The 27,476-nt window shown below is 30.4% G+C and overlaps 1 protein-coding gene across 1 annotated transcript in view; it reads left to right on the top strand.

Annotated features, from left to right (window-relative positions):
* Positions 1 to 27,476, top strand: part of LOC136985262 (guanine nucleotide exchange factor VAV2-like) — a 162,135-nt gene that overhangs the window by 52,282 nt on the left and 82,377 nt on the right. Inside the window, exons 5-8 of the mRNA XM_067282513.1 lie at positions 12,860 to 12,974; positions 15,785 to 15,889; positions 18,537 to 18,605; positions 22,877 to 23,077. Of these exons, the coding sequence (XP_067138614.1) occupies positions 12,860 to 12,974; positions 15,785 to 15,889; positions 18,537 to 18,605; positions 22,877 to 23,077 (490 nt within the window). The remainder of the gene's footprint in view (positions 1 to 12,859; positions 12,975 to 15,784; positions 15,890 to 18,536; positions 18,606 to 22,876; positions 23,078 to 27,476) is intronic.

The raw sequence follows: 27,476 nt of genomic DNA, 5'->3' as shown, positions 1-27,476 counted from the left end.
TTTACAGCATTGTTTTTCTTGTATGAATAAAATTAAAATTAAAATAATACTTATGAAAAAATTGATATTTATTACGAACATTTTATGCTGGAAACTTAGCTCAAAAACTATATATCAGAAATACCAATAAACTGATAATTAATTATACTTATATTTTTATTTTTCAAATACAGTTGTGACAGATTGTAAAATACAGATTGTAAATTACCTGGAAGTAGAACAATCTAGCCCCTTGGAGGTGCCCTTCTTGGACGTAAATAGAGTGGAGGAGTCTGATATCCACACCTTGGTATATCATAAACCGGGATCTGTGTCATCATACATACCAGTGGGGTTGTGTGATTTGTTTTCTTACAGAATTGCAGCATACAAGGCCTTAATCAGAAGAGCTTTACACATTCTTCCAATCCCCAGGCTCTCGATGCCGAACTAGCATTTATAGAACGCGTAGCCACGGCACATGGTTGTCGCAACGTTACGCATGGGCCGATAGAATGTTATCAGCAAATGCACTTGGGACACACCCTTGTAGTTGACATGCCAAGCAATAACCAATCCGATGACGTAGAATGGGTCCCCATTACCTTTAACTTGTATTTAAGATCCTTATGCGCCGAAATTGCCGGGAAATGCCGGGTGTGTCTCGCTTACAGGAGGTGCGTGACTATTTTTGACATGCTATGTAATGGGAAAGACCCTCCCAACCCGAACAGACTCCCTGGCATATATAGTGTCCCCATAAGGAACAACAGATATGCTAGAGACCCGGGACTGTATTCTAGTTGTCGCCTCTCATCTCTGAGAGAAAGTGTCTTTGTCACAAGCCTGTCACTGATTGGCTAATCATTTGTTTACATCTTGAGAGATCATTGTCTCTCTCCAAACACCATTCTGGACACTTTTCTCTCTCGAAGATTCTCATCTCTCGGAGACAAGTGGATAGTTGTCTTTCATCTTTTGCCTCAATTTCGTTATATCCGATAAGGACAGCTGGATGTTACTTGCGCTGTACAATCGTACTAGAGAACATTCTCTATCTCGGAAAAAGAATATTTTGAGAGAGAAAATGCTTCTGATTTTTTTTTCAGCGCCTACTCTGGGAAACCAGTGATTCCATTTTTTAATTATCCTATATCAATTATTGAACTATTGAATATGATGTTAATCTTATCCGTCTCTCTAAGTACTTTTCAAAATATTACTAACTAATTTCTCCTTAACTGAGTATGCACGCTTTTCTAACTTAGGTTATTAAAATTTTTATTTGTTGAGACAATTTGGCATTACGATCTGTAAAAATGTCATAAAAAAAAAAAAAAAAAAAAAAAAAAAAACATAACTTTGTCAAAATTATGTGCTTTACTTGAACACATGCTTTCCTAACCACATGGTCTATAATTATATGTATTCTGCATTTTCAAAAGTTTTAAAGTTTCATTGGTTAAAATTCTATACCGTGTTGCGTGCGCAGATAACCCGAACATGTATAATCAATGTAGTAGAATTGTGATGTCATCAACAAAGACAAGATCGTTAAAAGTGACCAGAATTGCCACGTTTTGATGTCATTTGACTCCGAAAGAAGAGACAAGAGATAATTGACCAGAATACAGCCCATGGTGTACATACGCTCAACTAAGTGCTCTGTGGAGATCAGATTACAAGATCATATGGCCAATATATGTCATGTGAGAACCACCATGGTCTTCTCTACTTACATAACAGATTTTGAGAATATAACCTTTTAAACTTTATAACTGTATTTGTTATAACAAAATTAAGTAATCTAGAATAAAAATAAAATTGTGACCTTAATTATTTACAAGTAAACTCAAATACTAAAAGACATATATAAAAAACATGCATATATATTTTATTATAGACAATAATGTGCAAGTATTCTTAGCTATATGAAGCATCAACTGATAAGATTTGGAGTTTTGCTTGAAATTTGAATTGAGATTAATGTGTTAATTTGGAAGAAAATGAATGATTTTTAAGACTAACTTTAAGATTTAAGAATAATTTTTATAGACATTATTGAAATGAAAGATTTTTGTTTAATGTGTTCTCCAGTATATCTATTTCTTGATATGTTGTGATCGTATCAAATCTGGCATAATTATCAGTTTTATACAATTTTTTCTTAAAAACATTGAAATTTAAATAGAGTACACGTTTATTTTTTAAGTTTGAATTATACAGAATGTAAATTTGCTGAGGCTGAAGTTTGTAAAAATTTTGAAAATGTTCATATGATTAACTAAAGGATGTCCAAAAAATTACTGTGTAATGAGAAATTTGTAATGGCATTAAAGTTATATGTACAGCATTGCATACAGGACTCAGTTGGTATGCAATACTTACAGTCAACTGCTCAGCTGGTACTGAATGCACAACTTACAGGTTTCATATACAAAGTCATGTATAGAACTTTTATGTCATTACAAATTTCTCACTGCACATTAACTTTTCATACACCATATACTAGATAAAACACAAAGGTCTATGATGAAAATCTGTGGTAAATGATCATAAATTACTGTTTTAAATTGTTAATATTTACACCTTTTTTCTTAATTAATTGAAATGAATAAATAAAATATTCAAAGATTTATATACAGTATTTATATTATTCAATGGCTGTATAGATGTAGATTTCTATGTGTATTTTATAAAGAAAAATAATTTAGACTGAGAAATTACATATTTCTTCCGTTATCTATTATCAACAGAAGAAAAAACGGTTAATGTTACCTTAGGATCCAAAATGGCGGCCAGGGAAATTTTTCCCTACTTCGGAGACTGCGACGGGGAAAAAATTTTTCCATTACAAAGTTATATTTCATATTGATAAATTTATATTTATAATTTGTTCTATTTCAATATGACTAATTTAAAATAAATTTTTAGCTAGATATTTATATTAATTAAATTCATGAACATTAAATAATTTCATATCTGAGATTTCCAAAAAATTTTTATATCTGGTGATTTTAGAATTAGCTGTTGTTTTTCAGTCATAATGAAGATCCAATGGTACCATTAGAATTTCCTCTCAGTCCACGAAAGACAAAGGAAGAAGATATTTATGAGGATCTATGCTATGTTACACTTAGGATTCATGAGGTAGTTAGATCCAGTTTAAAACAGATATGAAATTGATGCACTATTTTTATAGGATAAAAGTGCAATGTTAAAGGATATTTTCTTGATAATACAATAATTTAGAATTATTGAATTAAAAATTAAAGTTACATATTAAAATGTATGTTCAATGAAAATGTTTCCTCATATTCACCTGAATTTCATCATTTGGTATTTCCCCAGTGTTGTGCATGGTCCCTTTATGCTGCATGGTGCATGAAATTGCTTAATGTTTTGACAGTTTAATCAAATATTTAACCACAGTTAATCTACTTGTAAATGAAAAATTTTACTAGACACACAATCTAATAAGTGTTTATTTTTGTGATGTAATATATTGAGAAGAAGAGATTTAAAAATTCATTAGTTAAACATTAAAACATAAATTGTGAAATTTTAAATTTTACAATCTGTGATAAATATGAAATTCTGATAATTGTCAATGACATAGATGAGCCAGTTATCCAGTTATGAAATAGTCAAAATATTAACATGTATTTCATCTCTTACAGCAAACAATATATAATAAGAAAATAAATTTAAAATATAGTAAATATTAACTATTTCTTTATATGAAATACTGATAATGAAACAAAACTAAACAAATACATAACTGAATCAGTCTTTTATGAAGTTATTGATTTTCTGGCTTTTTCTAGTTGGTATACAAATGAATATTTAATTTAGCTATAAAATAATTGGAGAAATTTGCTTCTGGCAACAGTGGCCACGACATTGATATTAGCAAATCGGCAACAATATATGCTCTAAAAAGACGAAATTAATTGTATTATAAATTATTCGCATTGTGTACGTTAAGCCAGCTGTAATAGTTTAAGCCACACAATGTGGATAAAATGAACTTAAATGCTGATTTGTTTGGTGTTTGACATTTTTTACTCTCTCCAAAGTCCACTCTTATATTCTTAATATAGCAAAAGTAACTAAAAGAATATTTATTTTATAAGAAAAGAAGCATATGAGAAATTGTTATAAGGAAGGAATATATCTATTATAGACATTTAGAAAGAGGAGATTGATAATTCACATCAAACTAAGTATAATAAAGCCATTTATATATCAATTACTCAAGGAATATGGGAAATGTGAAATGAGTTGTTTAAATTTCTTAGTGTAAACAAATATTTAATCTTGCTTAAATATCAATCCCGTTTAAAATTTATACTGTGAATAAGGTATTAAGGTCATTGAAGTTTGTATTTAGTCAAAGATGCATACTGATTATCTTAATTGTATCAGTAGGAAAAAACTTTGCTTATTCATAATATGCATTATTGCAAATATTTATCTTTTGGAGACATTTGGGTTGTAATCAATCATTGATCTCTCATTTATTTAATTGTATCTGCAATTATTTTTCATAATGAAATGTATATGTTTCTTTTTCTCTTTTTCATTCCTTACACATAACTATGATTTGTAAACACTAATAACTTGAATTTAGTCAGATATAAAATAATTGTCAAATTTTGTTCCTAAAAAATAGTTAGGAATGCATTATGTAAGTTTTATTTAATTTATTTTTAGCTCTGTAATTGTTATTTTCTGTTTTAAATGAAAAAAATTGATTCAGTTACTATCAAACTCTAATTGATTCATTTTTCTAACAATTTACTATTATTTACATAATAAATGATGACTTGAGAATAAAATCATTTAAAAAGTCTACATAATTTGAAAGAATTTCATCAATTTATTTTTTATTCTTTCCTTCACAACTGGATTCACAATTTATTTTTATTTCTAAAAGTATATTTATGTAATGTATATAAAAAAGTATATGGCACCCCTGGCACCTTCCTGATTATGCTACTGAGCACTGTTATTTGCATATGATTGTTCATTTTGCAAAACATCAGTGAGAATCAAGTTTGCTGTGTGAAAATAAATTGTTTTTCACATTTTGCTTTTGATTTTTCTAGTGAATGGCTGTCTGAGCTACACTTAGATCTTCACAGTGAATAAGAGCTGACCAATTGACTCTCATATTTGTATCACTGGATATTATTAAAATTATTTTTCTGTTTAATTTTTTTGAGTTTATTTTAATGTTTATTATTATATTATTATAATTTTATAAATAAAACAGAAATGAAGTGATATGATAAAAAAATTTTGTTGTTCAATAGGCATTTATATCTTGGACACATGAAGTTTAGGAAGTTCCCTCAGTACTCAGTTTGTTTGTTTTGTGTTTTATAATTATATCTACTGTAAGTTGTAATAGAAAAACAACGTTTTAATGTTTGAGATTGTATTTTATAAATTGCCTACTAGTAAATGGCATGCTTTCAACATTGCTCTGGTGATGTGGGGTTTATAGTGGGCCAGGATATGTTAAGGTTTTATTTCCATTCTAGCAATTTTCTATGGGGCAGTGTATATTCTACTGTTTTGGGTTATACACTGCCATTGGTTAAAAGCACAAAAGTACAGTAATATTGTATTATTTTTTAGTGTTATTATATCTGTTACAACTTCCAAAACAGTAAGGCTTTTCACTCAGAATTAGAATATATCAAAGAATGTAAGGAACTGAGTCCGAACGTTATTTTTATTTTATTATTATTTCCGTTTTATTATCTTTTGTTTGGGGTTTATGTTTATTTAGGACGAAGGTTCCCCACCACTCTCTTGTTAGTAATGAAAAATGAAGATAAAACAACTCACGGAGAAATAAGCACCGTAGGAAAAATCTTGCGCACTTGCGCTGCCCGGCGGAAGTAACAGTCCGCAGAAAAAAAAAATGGAGGGGGAGTCCCCACAATCACTAGTAGAGAAATACTTGATAAACCGTCTTAAACATCCCAGAAAATTATGATAAATATTTTGTAAATGGTTTATAAGCTTTGTCGGAATCTTAAAGCTGCCAGAAAAGAAAATTAATGTTAGCAACTAAGTATGTAAATAAGGGAGTGACCCAGCTCAAGTGTGACGTCACCTCACAGTATAAAATCCGTACGTTAACCGAAGAAGGAGAGGTGATTTCCAAACCGAGGTGAATTCAAATCGAGGCGACGTTGAGAGCGAGGTTAATTCGAAAGCGAAGTATTTTCTGATAGAAGTCCAGATTGATAATTGGACGATCCAAGGTGTTAAAGAGGAGTTCGATTGACGATTTGACGATATCGAAAGTATTGAGGAAATAGTTTTCTTCGTATAGTGAGGTGACGGATAGACGTTTAATTAGTAAGAGATTTTGTTCATAGTTTCTAAGTATTTGATTTGTCGAAATTCAAAGGGAAATTACTATTAAGTTAAGCTAAGTAGCTGAGTTTATTGTCGAGTTGACTTGTTGATTTTTGTTAATAAATTTGGTTTGGATTATTGATATTTGTACGTAGTACATTCTAGTTGCTAATTAAATATATTTGAACTTTTGATCTGACTTGATATTTATCGTTATTATTACTAATTTTTCGGTGCACGCTTAAAAGCCCAGGCCTGGCAAACTAATCTCGAATCCGCGTAAAGTACCCATTAGGTTAACGGAAGTTTCACCGACCGTAATTATAGTCGGTTTCCTAAGATACTAAAATTAAGTACTTTGCAAGAATAGTAATCACAATTTTAATTATTTTATCATTTATATAAATTTTGGATATTGTTTTATAATTTTTAATTAGATTTTTTGTAATATCTCTAAAGGATAAAAAGTTTAAAATTGTTATTGAATTTTCAAATCTAGTTATTATTTTTCCATGTATTAAAAAAATTAAGAACAGCCTTCTGCATTTTGGCTATGAGGTCAATGGTTAATGGCAGTTTTTTAGGTGCACGGTTAATGTTTTTGGAATTAGAGCCTCCGCTGATACAATTATTGGTATTATTAGTACTTCCTTTTGCTTTCAAAGTTGTTGAACTTCGTTTCTCAATGATTGATATTTGAGAACTTTTGCTTGTTTTACTTTTTGTAATCTTTCAGTATTAGGTATTGACACTTGAAATAGGTTTTCCTTGAAATTTTATTGACAAGAACAATGTCAGGTTTATTATAATCACTTGATTTGTCTGTTATTAGTTGTTTATTCCAGTATAATATTGCTGAGTTATTTTCAGTCACTGGAAGTGGGTTGAATTTGTAGTAAGGTGCCATATTACTAAAAAGTTTGGATTTTTTGGCAAGTTGTTGTTAAATTATTTTAGTAATTTGATTATGTCTCATAGTGTATTCTGTTGGCATAAGTGCTTGTAATCCAAAAATAATATGTTGAATTGTTTCATTGGCCAACTTTCATGCCAAACATTTGCCATCAATGTTTTCTTTCAATATCATTTTTCAGTAATATTTTATTATTATTGATTGATCTTGAATGGCACACAAAGCCTTCAGTTTCAGCATGGATGCTTGATTTGCACAGCCATAATGTAGAGTTTTTAATATCAATTTTTATATTATGTAATAAATGGGGAAATTGACCATATAGCAGCATTTCAAGCCATTTATTATGTCTTCTTCTTTTTATTGTTATTATTATTATTATTATTATTATTGGGCTGCAATTTGAAAAAATCATAGACCTATAAATTCCTCCTGTCATCTGCCTATCTATGCCGGACCAGAGTCAAGGCATAGTAACCAAAACAGAAATTAAAGAAGTGTATCAGTGTGTGTGTCTGTATTCAGGAATTTTCTCACAATATGACATGTATTCAATATAGTGGCCTTCTGTAGAGTGATATATGTGTTTCTATTCAATTCTAATGTGCCTAGGCTTTTGTGTAGTGTGTGTGGTATGACACCTGTAGAGGAGAGAACAACAGGTACAATAAGCACCCTATCCATCCTCCACAGATGCCTTATTTCCTGGGCGAGTTCTGTGTACTTGCTAATTTTTTCAGTGCATGCGTTTTGTATATTGTGAGTGTTTGGAATGGATATGTCTATAATGTATGTGATTTTATTGTGTTTGTCAATGAGTGTGATGTCTGGTCTGTTGTGGTAAATTGTTTTATCAGTGATTATGGCTCTGTCGTAGTACATTTTGTGCGTGTTGTTTTCCAATACTGTCTGTGGAATGTATTTGTAGTATGGTTCATGGATGTCTACTAATTTGTGTTTCTTTGCAAGCTCTTGGTGTATTATATTTGCTACTTGATTATGTCTGTGTAAATAATCTGTCTGTGCCAAGAGCTTGCAACCAGAGGTGATGTGTTGTATAGTTTCTGGCATGATGTGACATTTTCTGCATGTGTCATTTGTGAGTGTTGCATCTTTGAGTATGTGTTTTCTGTAGTTTTTAGTATTTATGACCTGATCCTGTATGGCAATCATGAATCCTTCCGTCTCCCCAAAGAGGCATCCCTGAGCTAACCAGCTGTTTGACGCAGTTTTGTCAACAAAATCCTGGGCCAGATCGTAAGGATGCCTGCCATGGAGTGCCTTTCGAGCCCACGATTGCTTAATGGTGTCTATGCCTTTTATATGTTGTGTTGTGTCCATATGATGTGAGTGTAAGTTTAATGGTGTGTTATTCGAGTCTGCTAGAGTTACTGCTTTATGTAATTGTGATGTTTCTTGTTTTTTGTAGAAAAACTCTCGCAGTGACTGTATTTGTTTGTAGTGAAGGTTAACTATGTCAATCAGGCCACGTCCGCCATCTTTACGTGGAAGGGTTAATCTTTCTGTGGCAGATTTAGGATGATGTTGTTTATGCTTAGTAAGTGTTGTTCTTGTTTTCCTTTGGAGTTGCTCAAGATCAGTGTGAGTCCAATGTATAACTCCAAAAGAATATGTGAGTACTGGGATGACATATGTGTTTATTGCTTTAACTGTGTGTTTTGCATTTAATTGTGTTCTGAGAATAGCATTTAACCTACTTTGGTATTCTTTAATTAATCTTTGCTTTATTTGTGTATGTTCTGTTAGTTTGGCCTGTTGGAATCCTAAATACTTGTAGAACTCGCCCTCTTTCATGGATTCAATAACGTCTCCATTTCCAAGTGCAAAATCTTCTTTCTTCAGGATTCCTTTTTCTATGTGAAGTGTTTTGCATTTATCTAGGCCAAATTCCATTTGTATGTCCTTGGTGTATGAATGTGTGATTTGTAGGAGTTGATGAAGTTGTTTTTGTGTGGATGCATAAAGTTTTATGTCATCCATGTACATGAGATGTGACAGTGTATACTGTGTTGTTTTTTCGTGTCTGATATTGTAACCATATTGCGTGTTGTTTAACATGTTGGATAATGGATTCAGGGCTAGGCAGAACCAGAGAGGACTCAAGGAATCTCCTTGAAATATTCCTCGCCTAATAAAAATTTGGTTTGTTTGTATGGAAGTGTTACTAACCCTGAGATGTAGTGTTGTTCTCCAGTGCTGCATAGTGTTTTGAAAGAATGCAATGAGTGATGGATGTATTTTGTACATGTGTAGGATATGTAGCAGCCAACTGTGTGGAACACTGTCGAATGCTTTTCTGTAGTCTATATATGCCATGTGTATGTTTCTGTGTTGTCTGTGTGCTTGCCGTAGAATGACTGAATCTATGAGTAACTGTTCTTTGCATCCCCTGTGGTTTCTACGGCAACCTTTTTGTTGTTCTGTTAGAATGTCGTGTTCTTCAACATGTTTGTATATTTTGTTCGCAATACAGGATGTCAATAATTTGTAGAGTGTTGGAAGACATGTAATTGGTCTGTATTGTGTGGGGTCTGTGGTATTGTTGTTTTTAGGTTTCATGTAGGTGATGCCCTGAGTAAGAAAATTTGGCATGTCTTGTGGATTGATGATGATGTGTGTTAGATGTTTAGCTAGTTCCTGGTGCAGTGATGTAAACTTTTTGTACCAGAAATTGTGAATGTTGTCTACACCAGGTGTCTTCCAGTTGTGTGTTCTGTTAACAGTGTATTGGAAATCATGTATGTTTATTTCAACACAGGGCATAGTTGGTATGTTGTGCAAGTTTCTGTTCTCCTCCTCGATCCAGCCTGCATCAGCATTGTGCGTGACAGCACTGGACCAAAGAGAAGACCAATATGTTGTAAGTTCTTCTTCTGTTGGTGTGCCACTGTGCTGTGTATCAGTGTTTGCTTTTTTATTAATTTGTCTGTAAAAAAGTTTTTCATTGTTTGTAAATAATTTATTTTGTTGTTTTCGTAGTGTACATGTTTTGTATCGTTTGAGTCTACGTGCTTTGGCAGCAAGTTTTTGTTTTAGTGTATCAATGTATTCTGTGATTCGTGTGTTGTGATGTTCATGTTTTGTGTGTGTTTTTATTTTCTTGAAAATGTTTTTGAGCTGTTTCCTTAATTTGGGTGTTATGTTGTTTTTAGTGTATTGTGTTAGCCTGCCTAATTGCTGTCTAATGTCATTTATTTGTGTTTCTATTCTTCTCTGCCAGGCAGGCTTGTGATAGAATTGTGTTTTCTGTGTATTTGTCTGTGATTGTACTTTCAGTCCATGGTGTGTCACTACTGTGACTGCCCCAGCATAAACTAATGTATGAATGTCTGCAAGTGTAGAAATTGAATGAATGTAGTGTGGTAGTAAGTGAGTGTTTACATAATTTAGTGTTTTTCCTACTTTCTTCGACGTGTTGATTTTTGGTATTCGTGGTCGTTGTGTGGGATCTGTACCTGTATATTTAGTGAGTGTTTCCTGAAATATAAGTGAGAGCGTATTAACTAAATCCAAGTCTATGTTATCAGTGATGGATGAGGAAGTGTTTGTAGTATCATTAGTGGTAATTGTTGTATGTGTGTTATTATCAATGCTTGTTGCTGGATTATCCTGACAGGTTACATGATCTTCATTAATGTTAGATGTTTCTGTCTGTTGATGTATTTGATCAGCAACCTGTTGTTTGATAAGTTCAAGTGTTGTTTGTGGAATAAGGTTGTTGTGTATAATTGTTCTTTTTTGATCAACAACCCTTTGTTCGGTGACAGTGAGATGAGGATACTGTTGCGTGAATCTATGGTGTAGTTGTTGTCTGTATGCTGTTATGTTTGTTTCGAGTTTTGTGATGGTGTAATAAGTACGGATGATAAACTCGTTCATTTCTACTGTCCATTTCATCCGTTGGCGTGGTTTTCCAGCCTTTGTGGTCTGTGGATGCATTGCCACAGAAACACCAAGGCTGGGTTGGTTCCTCACATCTGTTGAGGGCATTGCAGTAGCCATGCTTGGGCCGGTGCTGCTTTCGCCACCGGTAACCAAGGGAGACTGTGACCTATTTTTCGAACGTGAGCCTCTGCCTAACCCACGAACGCGGACCTTGTTAACCCGGGCGACGTCCGAGCCGGTATCACACTTTGATCTAGTTATTACCATGATGAATATCTCCACAGAATGTGGGTGTGGTCACTCTTAGCTTCATTTCTCCCCATAGACCTTACTGGCATGGGTGTCCCTACCAGGAGCTTATGCTCCAGCCTGCATTGCCCTATGGATCAGTAAAATTACTGGGCTCTCCCACCACGACCAGGTGGTGACCACGGGAGAGTTATTGTTATTATTATTATTATTATTATTATTGGGCTGCAATTTGAAAAAATCATAGACCTATAAATTCCTCCTGTCATCTGCCTATCTGTCCTTCCTTAATTTCAAGAATGGTGTTAAATAGATGAAAGTTGAGTGCAGATATGGAAAGCTTAGGGGCAGGAGGCCCTGATTAACTATATATGAACTTCTGGTTTGGACCAGAAGTGACTTTAATTGAATTCAAAAATTTTATCCCGAGCAGAGTTACATGACCACAATGACTCCATTGTTATGAGGAAAAGTATGATGTACAGAGGCAAAACACTACTACACTTAATGAAAAACTCAGCATTGTGATGATGTCACAGTAAATAATAGCTCATTTTTATTAAATATGATGTAATGTGTAACCTCTACAAGATATTTTTTATTGGTTGTATAATAAAATTATGAGAAATAACATGTTTTTATGTTTTAGATTTTAAATTGATTTATTCTAGCATTTCCTTATAATTTTTCTGATAACCATGAGTGTTAAGCATTAGGAAGGATATGTTACAAAGTATTGAATAGAATATATATGCTATAAAATAATTTTATAGTTTTTGCTAATATGCCAAGTGCATTATAAATTTGCTATAAAATTTTTCTTGTTTAATCACACACAAATGTGTATATGATTAAATTAAATAAGAACATTATCTTATATATTTTATGATATAATATGAATGCTTTGTTTATGATTTAGAATTATCTTATTCATTTTATTTTCAAATTGAGTTGTTTTAAATAATATATTGATTATTATAATTTATAATTATGCTTTTGGTTAATATCATATTGTATATAAAATGCATGGAAGGAATGTACATTTAAATGATACAACTATAACATAAATTAGCAAATGATGCAAATTATATTGCCAATCAATTTTACTATGTATTATTATCAATATATGAAAGTATTTTCAATAAATATTATAATATTGAGGTTTTTTCATAAATATTGACGTTTATATGAAGACATTGGTAGATGAAAGAAAATTTGCTTTTTTTTTTTCCATGTGAACCTACCCAATTGCCAATGATTTATTTTTATTAACATTATTGCTCTTTGTTCATTTTAATTTGAATTACTTCAATGTTAAATTTAGTATTGTAAACTAAGTTTTTGTTTTCGTTCTTCAAAAAATTGCTTTGCATGTTAAGCATGTTGCTATTTGTGTGAACTGTCTTGCATGTTTGTCTTATGTTTGTCTCTCAGTGAAGGGGATTATGGTGAATTTGGTGAATATGATGAATACTACTCATCAGTAAGTCAAGATGATGAAGATATTTACGAAGACCTTTGTTCCATACAGAAAAGAGGACTTATGCAGGTATATTTGTAATATTTATGAATGTAACATTTATTTTATTTATATTTTTGATAATTGACAATTTTCAAAACTTTAATTAGAAATATCGTAGAAGACTAACTTTATTTTTGCTAATAGATTCTTCTAAGGTTGATTATATTATATTTGCTATATTATAAAATTATAAAACCAACACACCTTAACACTGAGAAACTTCAATTTAATCAGAAAAACAAACATTTTCGACCCATTCGGTGGGTCGTCGTCAGGTTAACGACATTCGAATATCATTTCGAACAACAAATAGAATATTATAAAAACCATTTTGCTAAATACTTTTTAGAAAATAGCCAAAATAAAATGATGAGAATTATTGTCAAATTGTAATTAAATATTATATTCTATGCTTTAGTAGTTTTTCAAACTATAATATATTAATAACAACAATAATTGAATTTTATTATACAATAAATCTATAAGTTCTTAAAGCTCAATAATAATTCTCATCAGTTTAAAATAAAATATTTTAATCTAGAATAAGAAATTATTTCTGCCAGATGGTGAATTTACAAAAGTTTTGAAAGTAATTTATAATAAAATTGAGAAATTAATTGAGTGAAATTAGAACAAATTCTTTAAATTATTTTATACATTAATTAGTAAAAAAAATTGAATTTACAATAGAATTTATAGTAGAGAAAATACTTTTCAAAAAAAATTGTAGCAGTTATCTGTTATTGGCTAGTTTATATTGGTTATTTGATGATATTGTTTATTATTATAAATTTCTGTTTATAAATGTATATATATACAGGATCTTCCAAAATGAATGCTACCATTTTAAATTACTGTAATTATGTTAATTATTATCTTGGAAGTATGCAATGTAGTTGATAGAGTAACTGTCTGAGTTTCATCTCCAATATGCATTCAAACATCTTACTGCCTACTATCTCTAGGAAACACCATAAGTGAAAATGGTGATTTTCTACAGAGAGGTTTTGTGTTCTGCAGTTTGCAAAGTTACAATCACTTATCATTGAACTATATGAGTAATCTGCAGGAGCTATAGAATTATAGCTGTTGTGGGAGGGGTGACAATGGATTTGCTGTAGTAAGGATTGGAATAATTTGAGTATCAGTTGGATGTGTTCTGTGACTAGAGGTGCAACACACTGAGAACTGTAATGGGCAAATGTGAAATTTGGACAGTTTTTATTCTACTTTAAACAAAATTTACATTTGACTTTATGGATGCAATTTGGAATTAACATACAAAAAATGGAAAAATTGAGCAGTCTCTTTAAAGTCTATTTTGATAAAATTCATTTGCAGATAAAATGAACATAAATAGTAATAATAATACAGTAAGATGCTATAACAAATATTATATCTGATACAGAAGAAATCTACACTATGTTATGATGATCATACAAGGTATTGTAAAATCACGATATTCTAATATTTGTTGCAGTTGGTGTTTTATAAATGAAATGTTATTTTGATTTTAGAAAATTTGAATACAATAGATTAAACATTACTTTACAGAAAATAACTTTTTTAGATATGGCATTATCGACCTTAGAAAAATTATTTCCACGAATTACTAATGCCATGTTTTGTTACAAAATAATATATATCTGATTCTGTTTTTATACGGTAAATATGTTTCTAAAAAATTCATGTGAAAAACGATACTGTCTGTATAGAAATATTGAAGATTAGTTTCAGGTCTTCAAAATCAGTAAAAATAATATAATAAATCAATTAATATAACAGGATGTGTTTAAACAAAATATTTCAGTGTTAGTTAATAAATCAGAAGGTGGAAAACTGTAACTTATCGGCAAAATTTCATAAATTTATATTATTTGCAAAAATTTAATTTTTAATTAATTTTTTATCTGGCTTTTTCAATTAAACACCAAAATAACACTATTTTTTAATGCCAAATAACCAATAAATTGAAAACTACTTAAAAGGATCAACCTACCTACTTTTCTAGCAGTGGAGGAAATGTCAGATGAAGGTTTTGACTACATTCACTAGTCTGTTTCAGGTCCAACTAGAACTTCTTAATGAAAAAATAAGCGACACCACTTACTAAAAATAAATGAAACTGTCTATTGGCATTATCAGAACAAGATTTAATTACTGAGAACAAAATACAAGCACTTATAGTAGTAGTAGTATATAACCATCATTCTCAGGTACTATGGCAGTTAGAACACAATAATTCAAAAAGAACATATTTTCAATTTGCTCTGTGCGCACAAGCATGGAATGCAAAAGTTTTTTTAAATTACAAAATTATACATCACTACAAAAGAAATACAATATACAATGATAATGGTTTACAAAATTAATCAATTTAATATATACAGAACTAATTGACAGAAATACAAAAACTTTTTTTAGATGAACTACAAACACTGGAGCCTCTTTTTTCCCAGTATATTCCTTTCAAATAGTTATGCAATCTAGGTTTGCAGTAAGTTGAATAGCACAACTCAAAGGTCAGGAATATCAAGTGTGAGAGAATTGCACAGAAACATTGCTGAAATAAACAATGACACCCAAATGAATAAGGTTCATTTAGCTCCACAGCATTTTACCCAAGGATACCTGTGACCAAAGGGGATCGAAAACATGATAGAACATAACCCCGATCCCCTGAATCAGAATGAAAAACTGATTTTCACTACATACACTCAAATAAGTTGTAAAAAAATAGCTACTTATAGAAATGTGATTAAAATATTTAATTTATGAATATTAATGTTGTCTTATTTTTGAAAATAATAATTTTTATATATTACTGTGTTAATTAGATTCCAGTTGTGGCTGCTGTGCCAATGGAAAAACGAGATTATTGTATTAAAGAATTAGTAGAAACAGAAAAGAATTATATTGAAGCTTTGAATATGATTATTAGAGTAAGTATATTGTGTTTGTTCTGGCCAAAATCTGATTAATGAGTCTAATTAAATTATTTATGTTAATATTAATTATGTTAGTAGTTGTGATGAATTTTTTGGAAAATTTCCAGTATCTCACAATACATCATTCAGCTTCATTCCTACTTTCTTGTTTAGATTATTTATTTATTTACTAAATAAATAAATAAATCTAGACAAAGAAAATAGAAATTGAAAAATGTCTATAGAATTATTGATTAATTTATTAAAATCTTTATGTAGGCCTCTGCTATTTTTAAAAATATTTTATTATTGCTTAAATTCATAATTATTTATCAAATCTTCCGGTCTGAATACCGGTTTATTTAATAAGTACTCACTTTTTGAACCTTTGTATTCGGTACTTTTTACTCTCCACAAAACAATCATAATTATTTGTAATGTAAAAAATAACTTAATAATTTTTATCATTGTTACAGTAAAAACCCGTTTTTAGTTAAAATGCATTTTAACTAGTTGAAACTAGTTTTTACTGGATGTCATTGTTAACACCAGTTTTGTCTAGTTAAAACTAGAATTTACTGCTGTACATGTTTTGATTTTAGATAAAACTAGTTTTAACTTTTAACATTAGTTAAAACTAATTTTAGCTACATAAATATGTTTGGGGGTAATAAATAAAGTGATGATTGGGATTAAAACATTTGTATTATTTAATACGATATTTATTGAAAATATTGGTGACACATCTGCGTTATTAACATTAATTAACCCTTTGTCCCCGAAGGCACCGATCGATCGGTACCCTGGCTTTTTAAGCAAAACTTCGAGGGTACCGATTCGTCGTTACTTTGGTAAATATCGATTTTTGTAAAATTTATTAACGACGGATATAATCTCGTTCGATACGAAGCGAATACAGTATAATAATTCATTATATTAGTAGATAGCGGTATAAAATTTTGATTTCAAACAAACGTTTGATATAATGCGCGATAATTTCGCAACGAATAAACATACACGCGTAAGTGTTATATCGAATTGTACAAAACAATATTCTACGTCTGGCTTGGTGCCAGCAAACAACTATGTAACTAGACAATGTTAATTTTTACAAAATGTTACAAATTATCAAGTTTACGTGTCAGTTTTGATATACATTATTTTTTTTCTTATAAATTATTCTAATAAAATGCATTGAAAAATATCCTATTTAAAACTAAAGATATTAATAAATGTAAGTGATTATTTTCATATAGATATAATGATAATTTGATTTTTGGTAAACTTTTAAAATAATATCGCCCAACTGACCTATATTGCCTTAGGAGGGATGGCAAAATAAACGTAAACGAGATGTCGGGGGAAAAGGGTTAAAGCGATACGAAATTCATCATACACTATAGCAGTGGTTCTCAAAGCGGGTGCCGCAAGTACGCCACAAGGGTACCGTGAAATTTTTAAATAATTAAATTAAAATTACTTAAAATAATAGAATTAAGGTATTAAATTAAATAAATAATTAAAACAATTATAAAAAATGAATATTGGTTTTTTTCTACTAATCTTGTTACATCGCCAATTGTCTCAGTGACTCTGTAATTGGCAATACGTAAATACTAGCAAAAAAACGAACTAGTTACTAGTTGTCTGTTCTGTTCCTGCAGCGAGTAGAAGTGCAATATAAATGTGTTAAATGCAGTATGTAGTTGTTTTTATTATTATTATATGTTCAGACAATAACGAAAAAGCATCGTATAAAAATATTTTTCTTCTTTACAACAAGAAAAAATATTAACTTGTAATTAAATTTTATAATAAAATATTGAAGTTAATTATGTCGTTCAATATCATGAATAATTTTTATCATTAAAAAAAGAAAATGTGAAGATTCTATTGATCAAGAAGTGGTTACTGGTAGCAAAGCTAAGGAATCAGTTAGCACTAGTAAATCATCAAAAATTGAGAGCTCATTTTATCACAAGATACCTTTATAATAATAACTTTTGTTTTGAATGTTTTTGTGTTGTTTGGAAATACACTTACTTACTTTAAAAAACTTTTATTTTCTTCAAAGACTTTTCATCCTTCATATCTACTAATCGTAAAAAAAACAAATAAATAAATAAAATAATAATAATAATAGGGGTGCCGTGAATTTTGTTTAATAATTTCAGTGTGCCACCAGACGAAAAAGTTTAAGAAACAGTGCACTATAGGAACGTGTTAGCCGAATGACCTTGGTCGAAACAGTTTTTACTAAGCCATTTTGTTAAAACCCATTTTGTCTAGTTAAAACTAGTTTTAACTCAAATTCATTTTTGACTAGCAGTAAATTCTAGTTATAACAATGACATCCAGTAAAAACTAGTTTCAACTAGCTAAAATGCATTTTAACTAAAAACAGGTTTTTACTGTAACATCATTATAAAAAATGTATTCATTATTTATCATTTGTCATAAAAAATCATTATTTTATGTCAATATATACTTATATGTAATATGTTGAATTCTGTTTTTATTTTTTAATATTCTATAAAAATCTTGTCAGTTTTACTTTTCATAGTTTTATGTATATAAAAAAAGTTATTCTACTTAATATAAAATAATATAATGCAAAATAGTAGTATATATTAATGAAATAATTTGATATCTAATATTTTAGCATTTCATGCATCCACTTAAAAGTGTTATTAAACCCGAAGATCGTAAAGTTATATTTATGCATATAAAGGTAATTGAAAAAGATATTACAATTTTTTTTAAATTAAAACTATTTACAATAAGTTTTAAATTATGCTTATTATAAAGCAAATAAAATTATTTATTGCCTAAATAAATTTAGATTTTTCAATTTATGCTCACTATACAATATTTTAATGTTATAATTTTATTTTATATTCTATTATCTATGTTAAAAAGAAGTTTGAGAGGAACTTACATCTTATTTTAGATTTTGTTATTTTAATATCATATGTTATTTAAATTGCTGTAATTTATTATCTATGATGGCATATCACCCATATCAGCATATACAGTCAAACCTGTTTTTATGCGCTCTTTTTATGTGCGATTTTTATTTGTGCGATTTTTTTAATGCGAATTTTTAATTTGTGCGGTATAGTTGGCGACTAGTCTCGTGCGATTCGTCATGTCTCACGTTGACTTATTATAGCTAAATAAACTTATTATAGCATAAATGCACTTATTATAGTAATATTATTGCATGAATATGCGAAAAATGAAATAATTTACTTTTTAAGTCAACAAAACACCACCTGGACAAAAATATGTAAAACAGACGATAGACCAGACGATGCAGTCAAGTGCTGACATCTGTTGTCAATAAATTCTATTTCGTACGGTTTTGAGTTATTTTCTATGTGAGACTTTTTTGTGCGGTCCCTGTTGACCGCATAAAAAAAATATTTTTTAATTGTGTTGCGAAAACTATTTTTTACAGCCATTCGTGAAGTTTCGTGAGATTTTTTTTAATGCGTTTTTTTTAATGCGGTCCCTATCCCCCGCATAAAAACAGGTTTGACTGTACTCAAAAAAATTGTTAGAGAAACAAAAAACTTTGCGTATACCTTGTACTTGTAAATGGCCAAAGCTGACATCCCATCTAGTTCTTAAAATTCTCAATGGGTGACAAATCTGGAGATTGGACAAGCCAGGGAAATGGGACAATATGACAGAAACATTCTGAGAGAACCTATAGTCTATTTATCGTAACTTGGCACCAACTGTAAACAAAGATTTTGTCGTATTAATCTGCCGGAGATTTTCGTTGGTCAAATCACAGTCGGAAGTGGCTAGACACGTGTTGACCAGTTAAACCCCTTTTTCTGCACTTGTTAAAGTAGGTCGGAGTGGTTCTAACAATTTAAAAATTACCGAGATAATACTTAGAAAAACTTATTATAGCCTACTTTAACATTTTTACGTAGCCATTTAAATTATTTCCATCGTTTAAATATAGTTTGTCAAAAATTATTATTAAATAACTTACACAAAACATATTTATAATTGTGTAATTGAACATACTTCAGAATTTTTATCTACACAACTGTTTTATTAAATAGATATAAAACAAAACAAAACAAATTCTCTAGCAATCCTTGAAAATCATACTCAAACCTCTACAGGAAAATGTTACTGTAATGTATGAATTTATCTATGTGATATTTATATAATTAAAAATTTTTAAAAATAGTTACAGTGTAAACTTATCTTATTGATCATCTGTATCAGAAGACAGTTGCTCAAAGTAATCATTTATATCGCTTTCGTCACTACTTGCGTTCGACCAAATAATCAGTTTTTCTACAACAGTTTCCGAAATCTCATCAAGTTCCCACGTTCGTTCTTCTTTTTATATATGTTCGATACGTTTTCTCCATCCATCTTCGGTTATTTGTTCGATAGCTTTATTCGTTAGAATTTGCATGTCTGACAGTCTGAACGTCGTGTTGTGACGTGCAATGTAACCTTTCATATCTGTCCAAATCAATTCAATAGGATTTAAATTACAATAATACGGAGGTAAACGTAACACATCAACACCTATTTCTTTGGCCATTTCGTCAATAATATATTTATCGTATTTACGTTGTACTTCTTTAACAATATCCGAAAGTTCTATTTTCGACATTTTGTCGTTACGACCCCATTTTTTTCAACCAAGAAATTATGTCAGCTTTTTTCCAACTAGAATTAGGAACTTTCTCAGTTTTAGCCGAGTGATATGGAGCATTGTCCATGACAACAATAGCATTACTTTGTAATTTCTATAATATTTTTTCAAACCATTTTTTGAAATTATTGCTATCCATTTCTTCGTGGTAATCTTTTGTTGACTTTGATTCAAATTCATATAGACCACCATTAAGAAAACCTGTATTGCTGCCTATATGAACAAGAACTATTCGTTTTTCCTTTTCAGAAGGATTTTTTAATCCAGTAGATCGTCCAGACATAAAAGCTTTGCAATATGACGTAATTGAACAATCCTTCCATACTTCATTCTTGGTATGGCCTGCATTAATCTACGTTTTGCCCAAATAGTAAATCTTACGGCCTAAAGAATGCATTTCTCTTATCTTTCGTAGATATTGTCTTCGCCATAAAATGATATCGTGTTTCAATTAATCTACTATTTCTATTACTGTTTGTATATTTAAAATTAAGTAATTTTAACAAATTATATATCGTGGATCGAGTAAAGTCTGGTAAATCTGGATCATCATTAACAGCCCGTAATACCTTATCTACTGTAGGTAAGTCATTTAAAAAATAAAAATTGTGTACTTTACCTCTAATGGCACATTTTATGAATTCATCATATTTGTCAACAAGTTGAGTACGCTTATGGGTTTTCGGAGGAGTTATTACTTTACCATTAGTAAAATATTCTTTGCGAATTCTGTAAATGCTCCATTCTGATATCCCTGTTGTCTTTGCTACCATTTTCACTATATCCTTCACACGGACTTCTGGATTCGTTTCAGTTAGAGAATTAAACAAATTTAATACGATTCGTTTATCCGAGCTCCTCGGTGATTTTCCTTGTCGACGTTTAATGGTATTTACATTCGAGTTTTCCATTTTTGTAATTCGACAACACACAGTTTGAAATAATGATAGTTATTGTAATGAATGGAAAAGGAAACCAAGACATTATAGTGCGCATGACCGGAAAAAGTTTATTTTTAGTGATTCGGAATGCGCAAATATTCATTAAAATAACAATTTAACAAATATGAAATAATTACATTTATAATCATTGCTAAGTGACTAGTATTTCATTAATGATTTTATAAACAACGAAGAACTATATTCTGCGGACGAATGAGATGCAACGCGGTTTCTAATTGATGGACGTGGGTTTAAGCCAATAAACAAAGGGAGGTGTGTCTTAGTTTGTTTACAGTAGGTGCCAAGTTAGGATAAATAGACTATAGTCATGTATGGTTGAGCATTACCTTGACTTTCATGATAGGGTTTCCAGCCATAAGAGCACATAAAAGTACAGGATTTTCTATACATAGTGCTATGCCATGCCATGAATGTTCTTTGCATCAACATTATGCATAATTGACTGATATGAGATGGTTCCTCAGACCAGCACAGCAGAAGTGTGCTGTTTTGGGGTATTGCTTAACAGTAAAGGTGGAATTGAAACCCACTGTGGTCCTACACACTTTAATGTGATGGTCATCCATTTCCAAACTGAACTGGGATAAATGTGCTGTCAGTTCATAAGCAGTCCATGCTTACCTGTCATGGTACCACGTAAAACAAAGCCAAAGATTAAAAAATTTTTCTATCAAATTATGATTAATGTTGAAGTTAAAATTGATGACGAAATCCGCCAAAAAATAATCACCATTTATTCACATTTACTGTTCTGGAATACAGCTTTTTATGGCTGAGCTTACTTTGCAGGTTACTTTGTCACAAAATCTTTAAAAGGCATGTAAATATGTTCAATTAAAAAATGTTTGTTTTTAAAATTCTTATGATAGCTTTACAAAATTGTTGTACAAATTCTGTGAATTCTGTCTTTAGTAGGAATAAAAAGCTGTTGACTCTGAGGGAAAGAGAGAAATTTATTTGTGAAATTTGAATTGTATTGAATTTGTGGAGTTATTAATTAATTTAATTAAATACATTTTAATTCAAAAATTTTTAGTGTAATGTTTAATGTTTGATGATCCATATTACTTTGAAACTATATTGATGTATTTCATTATTTATATATGATAAAAATTTTAAATTTATAAATTAAATTGTAAATTATTTTTACATTATATTGAATTTTATATAAATTATGCTTTTAAATAGAGTACTATAATTGATTAATAAGCAAATTCTGTATGAATATAAGAAGTAATTTGACAAATCAAACCTTATGTACATCTAGGATTGAATAGGAATTGAAAAAATATCATTGATTTAATATTTACTCATACAATCATTAAATGATTAATTATTTCATTTTAGGATTTAGCGAGAATTCATACAGAATTTCATAGTGAATTGTATAAAGCATGTACTTCAAGTCAGTACAAAATTAGTGAATGCTTTCTTCATTGGAAAGAAAAGTTCATAATTTATGGGGACTATTGTTCAAATCTTCCTCATTCCCAAGAACTCATAGACGAATTATGTAATAAATATGAAATTGTAAACCAGACAGTTTTGGTAAGTATGATTTTTATAGTAAAACTGATTATTATATTATTAATTGTAATAAAATTATAAATTTTCTTGTATATATGTTACTGTAAATGCTCGAACTATGGTAATCCTAAGATCTTCCAGTAAAACCTAAGATTTACCAACTCTTTGCGATAAAAGTTTGAAATGATCATCGTTAATTTCGAACTTTTACCAGCATTCATTCGGTACATCTTAGGTTTTACTTCAGAGGCGTGGTAAATGTTGAAAAAATAGTCTCCACTAACCGCACCGCACCGCACCGCACCTTCACTCGCCGCATTCCATCGTTTGACACATTAGAATGCGCACATTAATTCTAATCCTGTTTTAGATTTCACTGTCTAAAAGTTATTTATGAATGAAGACGAGTGTGAAACGGAGATTTTATGAAATAATGGACAATCTCGTGGCAAGCAAGAAAGATGATAACTTGTATCTCAATAGGGACAAATACACAAAGTGTTTGGAGAAAGTAAAAGCTGCAAAGAACATGAAAAAGAAACTAGCTGTTCATTACAGGCGTATAAAGTGTTATGACATTTTGACTATAGGCGGCGAAGAAAAACTAATTGTGCCTATGAAGGAGGAGAATGGAGAAATAAGGTATTACATTTGTTACGAGGACTTATTCAACATTTTCGAAGAAACGCATGTTGCTGTTGGCCACGGTGGAAGAACAGGGTTGCTTAAGGAATGTAACCGCAAGTATAAAAATGTAACAGTTGAGCTACTATGACATATTTGAAGCTATGTCAACCTTGCCAAAAGAAACGGAAGACTTTGAAAAAGGGCATTGTCGTCAGACCTATACTTCACAGTGAAATGAACTTGCGCTATTATGTTGATCTAATAGATCTACAAACTACCCCAGATGGAAATTATAAATTCATTTTAGTTTACCAAGACCACCTTACCAAATTTGTGATCCTTTGTTCGCTTCAAACTAAACGCGCCGTAAAAGTTGCATACCATCTTTTGGATATTTTCACCGCTTTTGGAGCGCCGAGCATCCTTCATTCCTTTAATGGTCGAAAATTCTCTAACCATGTTATTGAGAGTTTATGCTTCGTGTGGCTGGATGTAAAAATCGTACATGGAAAGACAAGACATAGCCAAAGTCAAGGATCAGTGGAGCTTGCTAATCAGGACATAGAAAATATGTTGAGCATGTGGATGGAAACCAATCAGTTGTCAAAGTGGTCAGAAGGTTTAAGATTCATCCAGGTGATGAAAAATAGAGTATATCACGAGGGAATCAAATGTTCCCCCTACGAAGCAATGTTTGGTTGTCCAATGAAAATGGGCCTTGCAACTTCAGCAATCCCTAGTGATATGATTAAAGTTATAAGATCTGAAGAAGATGTAGAGAAGTTGTTGCATTCGCATGGAAATACGGAACAAAATAATGACGTCAAAAATGCAATTGAACAGGACAAGGAAGAAAGCATCGTTTAAAATGAGTCAGAAGGGGGGATATAGACAATAGCACTGTCAACGATAAAACACAAGAAAATGAAATGATAATTACTGAGAAGATGAAGTCAAAACAAATAACCGATGATTCCAATGTAATAAGTCAGAGAAATACTGATTCAGAGACAGAAATCACGATTGAGTCTCGGGAAGTTCTTGTAACTATAGAGTCAATACCAAAAAAGATAGAATCTGTAGTGACTATAAGAAACAATGCAAAATTGAGTTTGGAGAAACAAACTAAAAAAATGAAAGCTATGTCTGTTGATAAATATCCAAATGTGATAATTGGCCAAAATGTAAGACTGAAAGTGCCTGAAATTGACAAAGCTAAAACCGAACCGAAAAGTGTTATTGCAGTTGTAGTAAATGTAAAGGACAACGAGTTTTACCAACTAGGTACCAAAATTGGAGTACTAAAGCAGCTTTATACACAAAATCAATTTACCTCATGCCCTGAAGACTTTATCAAGATAGAAGTTGTTAAAGATAAAGAAGTGAGTCTTCGAGAAGTTGTTGGAAAATTGTCTTTGACAAGAGGACAAGGTTTCAAGAAATGCAACTGCCTAAAAAAATGCGTAACGAAGAAGTGTGCTTGCAAGTCATCAGGATTACTTTGTAATTCTAAATGCCATGATAGCTCTCCATGTTGTAACAAGTAAAATTCTTTTTTTACTTTTACAGTATTAAATGACAATGAATACCAAATGATTAGAAAAAATACTGTGAGTACTGATTAGCTTAGCCAACGTAGGCTATTATATTATTTTTGACAAGATAATTTTAATTTTTGTTATGTTAAAAAAGTATTTTTAAACTGTTTCACTAGTTATTAGCGAGGTTGTGGCCCGAAGTTTTTAACCCAAAAACGTGTACGTCAGACGTTCGTTGCCGCTTTCCCGTAAGCCTAGAATTTTGGCAATGGTGTTTGGAATGTCGAGCACGATTCCATTGACTTTCCAAATGCCATTGTCAAAATTCTAGGCTTACGGGAAAGCGGCAACAAATGTCCGACACGTTTTCGTGTCGAAAACTTTGGCCCCAACTTCGCTATTAATAAATAGGACTTAGTAAGTTGACTGTTTATAATAATTGAAATAAATGATTATTAAAATACTCATAGTTTTATTTCCAAAACCAACATTTACTAACCGTCTTTAGTAAAACATAGCATGTACCAAATTCTAACAATAAAAGCCCGGAAAATCATCTCACTTTATAAAAATCCTTACATTTACCAACTCATGTTGGTAAATCCAAAGATTTACAAGTAAAACCTAGGATTTACCAATATATGGGCTTTTACAGTAACATATATTTTGTTTTAGTTTTGTTTTATTTTAGAAAAATCAGTTTTTATGGGCAAACCTTTATAATAAGCTATTTATTTTTAAATTATTAAGTTTATTCATATTTATTTATTTATAAAGTGATAATTTTATCTGATGCTAACTGTATAATAACTTGAGCAATTTATAACAATGTAATTTCTATTATTTATTCTTTGAAATCCCTTAAGGTTAATTCAGTTAGTTAATTAGTGCAATTAATTTCAATTAAAATTTTATTAAATTTATTAAAAACTAACAACAGTTGAATTAATTAAAACTGATATAGAGTGACCATAATGAAAATTTAGCTATTTTTTTTATAGAAAAAATTATTAGAATATTTTCAAAATTCATAATTTTAGAGAAAGTAAAGGAAAGGAAATTAGAGAAAAGAAATTAATTGCGAGTTTCTTTAAAGTTATAAACTGTATACAGCAAAATCATTAGTAAAGTTACAGAAATCATTAATGATATTTCATAATGTATATTATAATGCACGATATAAATCATTTATAATGTAAATTTATTTTAACGAAAAAAAATTTTATTCAGATTTACTTTTATAATTTGTGAATATTCATAGTAAAATATTCCAATTGTAGAATATCATTATGGTCATCTCATATAGATTACAAAAATTATGCAAGTTAATTGATATAGATTTTGACAAAAATAAGACACTTAGTATTATGAGATGAATATAAGATTTCAATTCAATTAATTTCAGTTTTGTCTAGTTCAAAATTCTCATTTATTGTTAACTTAGCTAATATTGTAAGTCTTTTTTGTGACTGAATGTGTTTTTTTTTATATTCTAACATTCTTTTCTGTAAAGATATCTGAATTATCTCATTATTAAATAAAGTATTATTATATATACATGTGTGTGTGATTTGTCGTTAAAATTTTACCAATTTACGTCTTTTATATGTAACTTGCAAAGAGAAAGTAAAAACAAATACAGTAGAGCGTCGATAAGTGGAACCAATTGGGGACTGGGGTCCTTCCAGTTAATGATTTCTTCCAGTTTCCGACTTTGTACGAAAAAATACATTAACCTGTCCGATGTTCAAATTTTTCTCCGTTGCGTATCGCTTCCTGTTGAATTTTTCTCCGTTGCGTGTCGCTTCGTGTTGAATTTTCGTCGATTTTAAGCCTAACGAAAATTTTTATAATAATCATCGAGGCTATCGTATCGTTAAAAATTATTTCTGCATTTTGTACAAACAAAATAAATATATTAAAGAATATAAAAAACATGAAAATTATACTTTAGAAGTAAATTTAGTATCAAAAACATTCGATTCGGCACGACACAGTCCGACTGAAAATCGTTCCACTTTCCGGCCATTTCACTTACCGACGTTCCACTTATCGACGCTCTACTGTATTAGCATTCTAAATCGAAATTTGTTAGCTATTTTTAATAAGTTACGTGTTAATTGCTGTGGAAAGGGACTATAGAAGTAGATTAAAAATGAGCCCATTTAGAAACAATAGTTTGAGTATCCAGATAGTATATAAAAACATATTGAAATGTTTTTATAATTTCTCTAAATACAATAAGTCAGATATCA

The sequence above is a fragment of the Centruroides vittatus genome, unplaced genomic scaffold (assembly GCF_030686945.1).
Source record: "Centruroides vittatus isolate TY-2023 unplaced genomic scaffold, ASM3068694v2 contig_1208, whole genome shotgun sequence".
Classification (NCBI taxonomy): Eukaryota; Metazoa; Arthropoda; class Arachnida; order Scorpiones; family Buthidae; genus Centruroides; species Centruroides vittatus.
Note: the sequence above shows the minus strand (reverse complement) of the source record. Positions and strands in the feature narration are given on the sequence as shown.